General features: G+C 36.1%; 1 protein-coding gene across 2 annotated transcripts in view; it reads right to left on the bottom strand.

The window, feature by feature from the left end:
- The window catches only part of LOC136797566 (uncharacterized), a 36791-nt gene extending 28336 nt beyond the window's left edge, over nt 1–8455 (bottom strand). For both annotated transcript variants that reach the window (XM_067054153.1, XM_067054152.1), the window contains exon 1: nt 7914–8455. In XM_067054153.1, the coding sequence (XP_066910254.1) occupies nt 7914–8364 (451 nt within the window). In that variant the 5' untranslated portion in view covers nt 8365–8455. The remainder of the gene's footprint in view (nt 1–7913) is intronic.
- Between the last annotated feature and the right edge of the window lie 1690 nt (nt 8456–10145).

Raw genomic sequence — 10145 nt, forward strand, 5'->3', positions numbered from 1 at the left:
TTGCTATTAATAATGTTTTTGAATGAAAAAACAACCAATTATAAGGAAAAAGTCCAATGAAAATCCAGAAAAACGGCGATCTCCGGCATTTTAAGCCGGAAAAAATTTTTTCTCGAAAATCAGACTCGGCCATATTTTGGGCATTGTTAATACGCATCTTTGAGCAAAAAATCAGAAAAAACTAATGATAAAATCTCGAGAAAATACCAAAAAACCAGTTTTTCCGGCATATTTCCGGCATTTTCGGCCGGAAAATTTTTTTTTTCGAAAATCGGGCTCCGTCACATTTCGGGCATTGCCATTTTGCATCATTGTGCCAAAAATTAGAAAAAACTAATGAGCCAATCCTGAGAAAAGCTGGTAACAGACGGACGAACGGACGAACGGACGGACGAACGGACAGACGGACGGACATCGGTTAATTTATAGGACCTCCAAGGTAGGTCCAAAAAGAGAAGAGGTAAGCAGTAAGGCTTTTTAGGCTCTTGAAGGCTCTTTTTATTTTGAAAGACTCATCTTTTTGAAATACAAACTTGTATTCGCCAGGTTTACCTTCAGTGTATGTGGCATGTTTTGTCTGATTGCTCTAGGAAAATTTTATTAGAGTGGGGGGCATTTTTAATCACAGTTTTTTTACAAGTGTAAGTGTGATGCATTATTTTTCTCTATCAAAAGCTTTTTAATTTTTATAAATGGCATAATTGTTGGTTTTGATTTTTTGTCTACATATACTTGCTCAGGCAAGACCAATATAATTTGTCGTTGTTTTATAGGCAGTCTAAAAAACAGCAAAAATCAGTAATTATACCAAACTTGTGAAATTAAAGATTATAAAGGTACAGAATGGTGAATTACAGTATTATTGAAAAATTGAGCATAAAATTCTGAAAAACTTGAGGAAACTTTTAAAATTTTGAATAAAGCAGTAGTCTACTAGTGTCTGTAGTAGTCACACACAGCATTTTTTTTCAAAATCACCATGATATTTTGGGTTAATTTACCAAATTTCATTTTCACAATTGCAACTTTTTAAATAAAAGTGAATTCTGTGGTAAGTTCACCCAAAAATCAAGGTAAATACTTTTTTAGATTTTTCCTATGAGAGTGACATAGACATTAATTTTGATTTTTGCCCCCGCAACGAGCGTAGCGAGTGAGGAGGCCTTCATAGCTTCACGCAAGGATATTGGACAGGAATCTCGAATCTTTGCGCGCGTTTGTTCGTATTGTATGTTCCGGCCAATTAAGTGTTCCGCAAAAATATGGCGGTAAATTATACAGCGGTAAATGTTATACACATTTTCATATTACGTTATATGCTATTACCATTATTATATATTGCATTTCATTAGTTTTGATTTAGGATTGAAAAGCTGAAGCGAGTGTTATAAATGCAAATTATAGAAAAAGTATATAATTACACCATAACAAGGATTACAATATTACTTTTGCAAATCAAAACAAACAAAATGGCAGACTGGTTATGATGATGAGCTGATTCGATTCATTGAATAGAAAAAGTGTTTTGTATGTCTAATTTTGTTTCTTGTCTTTAAAACTGAATAAATACTGTAATTTAGTCAGAAGTTTATTTCAGCAATGATTTCAATTCTTTTTCGGGAATCTTTAAAGAAATTTGCTCAAGTTTTCAAATGTACATTTTGTTGATATTTTTGTTCAAACTTATCAAACTGTAATTTATATTGTCTGTTATTTTATTAATAACTACCTTTATTGTTTATAGAGCTTCTTAAGCTTTAAAGACCATTATATGGTCGTAACTCGGGAATATCTTTCTTAACTCGGTAAAACAAGATACCGGCAAAGTACAAAAAAGTAGAATGTAGCATATGAATCCAAAATTGAATGTGAATCGATGTAAACAAACTTTTTTTTTTGGTCTTCAAAATAGATTTACCTCACTTAGAGTGTTTTCACTGTTTGTTCAGTGTGGTAAATCTATTTGGAAAACCTGAAAAAGTTTGTATAGGCGCATACATTCAACTTTTTCAGTTGTGATAGCCTACGTAATAACTTGCGCTCCAGTAGTTTGGTGAAATAGCTCCAATTCTGGCTTTCCAAGTTAGGAGGGACCTTCCCGAAGGCATTTAACAGTGGTTAGACTAGGCACACAGACAGTCATACAGAAACGGTAAAACAAGATACCGGCAAAGTACAAAAAAGTAGAATGTAGCATATGAATCCAAAATTGAATGTGAATCGATGTAAACAAACTTTTTTTTGGTCTTCAAAATAGATTTACCTCACTTAGAGTGTTTTCACTGTTTGTTCAGTGTGGTAAATCTATTTGGAAAACCTGAAAAAAGTTTGTATAGGCGCATACATTCACCTTTTTCAGTTGTGATAGCCTACGTAATAACTTGCGCTCCAGTAGTTTGGTGAAATAGCTCCAATTCTGGCTTTCCAAGTTAGGAGGGACCTTCCCGAAGGCATTTAACGGTGGTTAGACTAGGCACACAGACAGTCATACAGAAACACCATAAAGTGAAAGTATATAGCTATAAACTCAAAAAGTCTAGCTTCCTGAAGGCACGTCTCTTCATTGTCTGCGCTGCGATCATCTTAATGGATTCAATCAGCTTTTAGTTTGGAGAAAAGATTGCATCATGAAAAAGTACTATGCACTCTAAAAAAAATTAGGCGCATTTCAACTTTTCTCGACTGTACGTCTGAATGGACCACAATGGCATATCTTTATTTTTCTTTTGACCAACAACATAAAAGATTTTGCTTGAGAAGTACAATCAAAGCGTAGGTGAGTGGAGTCCGGGCCTTAGCTAAGATTGGTTTCTATTTCGCCCTATTTAAGATGGCGCAGAACTTTTTGATAAATTTTATCCGCAGTATCCTCTTGACTATTGTTTATTAGGCAAAGTAGCAATAGAGAATCAATCAATCAATCAATCAGTAATTAAATCAATCAATAATCAAATCAATTAATTATTCCTGATTATTTTTTATGTTTCAATCTTTAAAGCATTAAAAGCTTTATCTCGTCAACCTGTTCCGACAAGCTCGTTTCTTGAACCCGTCTTACATTTAAAATCTATTCCATGTAAATTGGAAGTTTGTTTTGCTACCATGTACAAACCACTCTCAATTTTAACAAAAATTTTCCTCAATTTCAAGTGCCTGCTTTTGTTTCTAATGATAAATATCCATCTTTGACTTTTGAGGTTTGTTCTACTCGTCAAAAGAAAGCAAATTACCCAATATTTACCCCCTAACCTCATTAAAAAGATCCTTCAATTAGGTTTGCATGCCTCCATTTTCGACCCTGTACGTTTATTCGCTACTGTACGTTTATTAGGTACTCGAGTAGTCTAATTACTCTGATATGGTTTCCACATGATAGCAAAAATGAATGCCAATTTAAGTGGAATTTAAGAGTCATTTATTTTTAATTAGATTTTTTCATGTCTTCGTCGAAACCTTAATTATAACTAGGCCATCGTTTTTATTTATTTAGATGGAGTGTTATTGTTATTATTTTCAGGAAAAAAGAAAATCTTTTATTTCTTCGTTTAACCAAACGTGTACAGTAGTTACTTACTATTTTTTTGTCCCCATGCATTTCTTATAATCTTGCAATTGACATTGTTATGAATATACAATTTATTATAGAATTCTTTAAATATTATATTGCTGCGGTGGCATGTTAGTGTAAGCTATGTACTAGTCTAAATTTTAGGTTCAATCAGGCCCGTAAAACAACAAATCAAATTGGTCCCCAAATTGTCATATACTTATTACAATTTCGATATTTCAATTTCGATAATTTCGAATCAGACTCTATCCGCCGCGCAACATATTACATTTTATAATATACAAACTATGTTATATCATAATAATATATTATACGGACGATAGCATCGTCTACCAAAACCTGACAATAAGTCACAAAATTTCTCAGAAAATATCTTCAGTTGATATTTACTCCTTTTTAAGTTGAGCATTAGCTTATGTCCTTTAATGGAAAATTTTCATTCTAGGCATGGGGGGGAACCCACCAAAATCAATTCAAAATTGAAAAACATCTGGTTTTATGAGATGATATAGCGTAATGCTTAGTTTTATTAATATTATGGTTTAAAAACAACCATTCTTTCCATATACTCTTGAATTAGAACTACCTTAGGGAAAACAATAAGCGTTAAGTTCATCAAATTACAGCTTTTTAATTTTATGCTTGAGGGGGGGGGGGACAGAAAAATTTTGGGAGGCAGGGTGGGGAAAAATGAGGGGGGGGGGGAAGGAAAATTTTCATTCTAGGCATGGGGGGGGGGAAGAGACCCTGAAGGACACTATGGCTCAATGCACCCCAGAAATGATCAATATTACAAAAAAGAGAACAAAGTATGACAGTCAATAGTCAATAATTTCACAACATAACGACACAATGGTCACAAAGTGTCCATTTTGTATGTTAACAATGTTAATTGTATGTTAATTTTTGACACCCATTACATTTCCAGTTTTTTTTGGCAAATCTTGGTCCCTACAAAGGCCCTCAAAAAGTTGGCATCCCCCTATTTAGAATAGGGAAGTGCAAATTATGCGAGCCCTACATCACTATCCAGCAAACAAACAAATAAAATATATCCTTGCTTGTAGCAATAGTATAAAAAATTGCTAAAACTTTCAGGATACTTTCACAAAAATAAATACCCTTTTGAACCGCTTCCGAAAGTTCTTGACTTTACTACAAATTGGTTTTTGAAATTTAATTAGAAAAAATAAATTAAAGTTTCACACATGTCAGCCGTGGTGGCTGTTTTTTCAGCAGGAACCAGCTAATCCACCAAAACACACAAATCAATGATCGCCATAAAATCTGAATCAGTCAATTAGTCACACTAGTCAGGTCATTGACCTCGGTTGCTGCAGAGGCGACTGAGGTTCGATTCCCACTCGCAGCGGTTCACTTGACAAGTGAATGAGACTTCGCCCAGGTCAACCCATGCCATGTAGGTAGTCAGTTCAAGGTGCTAACGGGGCGCTAATTGAAAGCGTCTATAGTTGCAAAAATGGGTCTCAAAGCCACCTGCGACTTAACCAAATAGAAATAGAAAAAAAGAAGAAAAAAACGACTGCGAGCTCCTGCATGGCTGCAAAAAATTTTATCTGTCAATTATCATCTCAAGCCTGAAGTGCTTCTAGCCTTATGATAGTGCCGCAGGTCATCGGTGGATAGTATTCAATTATCATTTTCCCTTTATTTTCATTTCTTGAACTTTTTGTTTTCAAAAATATACCTAGGTAAGTTTTTTTCAACGTGAAATTCACCAATGTCCTTTCCCACAAAAATTCCAAACTTCATTTATAAAGCAAAAGTGATTTATGTTTTGTTATTGTAGTAGGGGGAAATTTGTTCGATTTTTTGAGTTGATCTTTTGACTTTTTAAGCCAAAGCACTTGTCGACATCCCTCTTCTAATCTCGTCACCCTTTTTTAGAGACAGGAATAATAGAAAGGTCGGAATCACTGATGGACTCCTCATGATTGCTAAGCAAAGAAAATTAGCCATTCAATCAGCGATTCCGACCTACCTATTATTCCTATCTCTAAAAAAGGGTGACAAGATTGGAAGAGGGACAGTATTGAATTAACCTTGTATATCAAGATTACAAGATTTCGAGTACAGTACGGGCCGATTTTACTTTGGTTTTGAGTGGTTTCATTTTCGATTTCACGCCAACATTTTAGCAACGGGGTGCTCGCCCATAGTTATAGGGGTTTGTGCAAAAAACTAAACATAGAAAAGTTTCCAAATCCCCATTTTGATTAATGCAATTAAAAATGAAACTTTTCTATGTTTCACTTTTTTGCACCTATTCTTCAAAATGAAAATATTTAAGATTTTAAGTTCTTCTTTTATTCAATGATTTTTTACGGCACATTATTGACAATCTAACTCTCGCATCAAATTTCCGCTTTCTTCAGTAAATTGAAGATAAGAAAAAACCTAAGCTACAGATCACGGATTGAAACAAATGCACTGAGAGGCCATGGGTGCCAAAAGAAGGGTCGTGTGAAATGCAGCAATCTCATTGGTGGAAATTTGCTAAACAGCTGCAAAGGAGCGCTGGGAAGCAATCAGTAGAAGAGACCACTTTCATTTTTGTTGCAGATTCAGATACCGTCAACTGCTCTAACTTGGAACTATCTGACAAAATATAGGACGGCAATTCGGCCACCATTTCACCAAACCTCCAAAGTCATTTGAGTTAATGAACCGCGTATTCACGATTTCTCTTTCGCACCCAGTAGGCTTTTAAATCTAAATATGACAAAAATCTGTAGTGGAACACACGCGGCGAGTGTCTGTGCACTCTCAGAGGAACGAAGAAGTATGATTGATAAACTTGGTGGAGTTATCAAAACATCAAAACAAATTTGTTGTCAAGTCAAAGAGGTTTAAAGGTAAGTGAAAATACAGACCAAATATCAATCAGTCCCATGTTTCGACCAACCGTCCTAAGTTAGAGCAGTTGACGGTATAAACTTCTCTCAGGGAGAGATTACTTGTCAATATATTTAAATTTAGTCAACTTGTCAGCATTGTATTGTTGTAAAGGGAAAGATAAAAGAGGTTAGACTAGCCTAGTTTCTAATCCTGACATATAGGAGTTTAAGTTTAGACTGAGGGATGCCAAAGGACCCTCCCGGCGCTCCGGAAACTTCCGGAGTTTTCCGGAGCAGCTAAAAAAACACTATTTTTCTCTCCAGAAAGTTCCGGAGCTCTTCCGGTGCTTCCGGAGCAAGTGATTTTTATCACGTTATAAAAAACTGTTTAAACATGGTTACAAAAAAATATTTGTCTCCAGGTGATGGACACTTTGGTCAAATAAAATACTTACAGAATTTGAGGAAGATGGTTCAGCCATTGATGAAATCAAATTTATCACATTAGCTATATTCGAAAGCATCAATGGTCGAAATATGGAAACTACCATGAGTCAGCTGATTTTTTTACAATATGCACGTGTGCAGAACTGCACACGTGCATATCCGGAACGCTCCAGTTGCATTTCCGCTAGTAACTTTACTAGCGGAAATGCAACTGGAGCGTTCCGGAGCTCCGGTGCAGACCAATTGCCAAAAACCGTGCTCCGGACACCGGAAGTGCTCCGGAATCTTCCGTTATTTCGGAGCACAGAAAAAACGGCACTTTTTGCTCCGGACGTTTTTTCCGGAGCGCCGGGAGGGTCCTGATGTAGGTAAAGGCAAAAATGAAAAGTCAATGTAGAAATGAACAGTAGACAAGAATAGACCTTTTTTCAAAGAGGCCACCCTGTTGAATAATTATGTAGTCCAGCAGAAAAAAAATGATAAAACCATGCATAATTAATACAATATGCATGATACAGTAAATATGCATGGCTCTATCATTGTTTTTATGGCTGGACTACATAATTATTCAACAGGAATTCCTCTTTGAAAAAAGGTCTATTGGCACCTCTGACAATTAGGGTTTTCCTGTTTTGTGACTGGGTTGATTGCAAAGAACAGGACCCTGCTGACGCACCAGACTTAATGAACACCGGACACGCGAAAGTCCGGTGTGTGTAAAATGAGAATTTTTTTTACCACCAGACAATCTCTACACCGGACTTACTAAGAAAGTGGTATGTCCGGTGTTGGAGAAGGATATTTTTTCCACCGGACAATCAAAACACCGGACATGACCAGTCCGGTGCGTCCGGTGTTTCTCAATTTTTTGTTTCATAAATGTCCGGTGTCCAAAATTCCCTGTATGCAACACCGGACTGACACCGGACTTATTGCGTCCGGTGTAGCGAAAGGATACTTTTTGCTACCGGACAAATACACTGGACAGTCCGGTGCTTCGACAGGGTCCTCAAAGAACATACTGGAAAAACAAGGCTTACCTTCTTCATGATGCTGCTCAATAATATTAGATGTTGAAGTGCTGCCAATAGGTTGTGTTGGTTGAATATCCGTCTTTTGAGGAGAGGTTTTTCTTGACAACTTTGGAATTTCAATTATTGCATATCTGCTATGTGCGTCAAATAAACAAACTGAAGGATTTTTACAATCAAAAAGATAACATATTTTATCCATCACTTCCCTGCCATCATCAGTATAATGCTGCTTATAATGCATCACAGCAACATCACATAGTTCTTTATCACAGCATTTCTGATAACATTCCCTAGCAGACACAACAGAAAATTGCCCTATTGGGTCTGCACCATTTCTTATAGAGTCAGAAGAACGGATAATTGTTCTCTTTCTAACTTTTGGCTGCGGACATTCTTGTGCCAATAGTAAATAACAATATAAGGTAAGGATGATGAGTATATTTATTAATGCTTCCATTGCTATAACACTACATATTACTCATCAAATCACGATATAAACATCCAGTAAGACCATGGAACTTTCTTGACCAGTTAGTCAATTTTTTTTACAATAATTCTAATTTTCTTCCCGTTTCGTCTCGGCTTTGTTTTTACTGCCTATTGCGCATGCGTAACAAGGAATCGGGATAAATCGGTTTAGATAAACACAAAAGGAAATCACAGCAAATAGAATATTCAGTCGGGTCAAACTAGAGCGAGCCACTACATAATATTATGGTAGTAGGTCAAATAACCCAATCAGTAGTTCAGAAAAAGTCTCGTACACTTCAGCTGGAAACGAATGCGTAAACGAAGATCAAGAGTCGCGATGGCAATATGTATAAAAAACAAATTTGTGAACTTGTAGAGGTGAAGGTAGACAATGGCTTCCCTCTTACACTTAAAGGCAAAGTCAGGAGGTAATTGCTGCCAAATATTTCGAACAAAAAAGTGAGTAATTTTCTCTTCTTTAAAGTTTCTTTCCTGACATTTTGACATGGTCTAAAACAGTCTAAGCCAGACCGTACTTGCTACAGGACAGGAAACATTTCCGACACAATCGAAGGTACCGTAAGTTGGTCTAATGTCGACATCCGTCTTCTAATTTCGACACCCTTCTTTAGAGATAGGAACAATAGAAACTGAGGAAGGTCGGAATCGCTGATTGACTTTGATTAGCGCGATGAGATATAGTCTATCAGTGATTTTGACCTTCTTATTATTCCTATCTATAAAGAAGGATGTCGAAATTAGAAGACGGATGTCGACATTAGACCAACTTACGGTACTGTATTCAATATGATTGAAAGTAATCGTAACGATCGAACAAATCGACAATGGTCGATGAAAATGCCATGATTTGGAGTTGAGTGAGTATTTGATCACCGATAGAATAGACCTTTTTTCAAAGCAAGAGGCCACGTGCGTTTGTTTGGGAACGCGATACACGAACGCGAACTACCCATGTCTAAACTTTTCAATATATCTCCAGAACTAACAGATTTTTTGAAATTCTGTAAAAAGGTCTAATTTCCTGAATAGTTTTACTATGTTCTGTGAAAAAATCATAACCATCAGTCAAATACTCATTCGTCTATTTAAGATTGAAGACAAAAATTTGCGAAGAAAAATAAACCTTGAGCACAAAAAATGCTTTTTTAAACACTTTTTTCCACCAAAAAACAATTAACTTTTATAGACTTACCTTCCCCAAACATTGAAGAAGCCTCTACTAATTAAAGTAAATGAGATAAGATAAGATAAAACCTTAAAATCAACCAGAATTTACAACCTTTCGTCCAAAGCAAAAAAAGTGCTTTTCTCGCCGCCATTTTGTTTTCGAATGAGAATTCTAGAGAATTCCATTCGTTTCCAGCTCCCGCGGTCTTTTTTCATCCAATCGCGCGATTTCACTTTCGCTTTCTCTAGTCCAACAAGACTGCAGGATTTGAGTCATGTGACATCTCTATTAAAAAACCCACGCGAAATACAGGGGGTCACAAATAGATATACAGGGGATCACACTACTGGCTACAGGAACTGAAAGCAAGCAATTATGGACAATATTTTTGGTTTTTCTGAAGGAAAAAAGTTATAGGAAGCTTTACTGAAAGAGGGATAAGGCTGGGACAATCTATTTAAAAGATATGGACATAAAATAGGCACTTTTTTGGGTGATAATTAAGATTTTACTTAGAAACTTTAATTCTCTTACCCCCGTCTCAGGCCCCCCTGATATTAGCAAGGGAACCATGTTGG

The sequence above is a fragment of the Clytia hemisphaerica genome, unplaced genomic scaffold (assembly GCF_902728285.1).
Source record: "Clytia hemisphaerica strain Z4C2 unplaced genomic scaffold, Clytia hemisphaerica genome assembly, whole genome shotgun sequence".
Lineage (NCBI taxonomy): Eukaryota > Metazoa > Cnidaria > Hydrozoa > Leptothecata > Clytiidae > Clytia > Clytia hemisphaerica.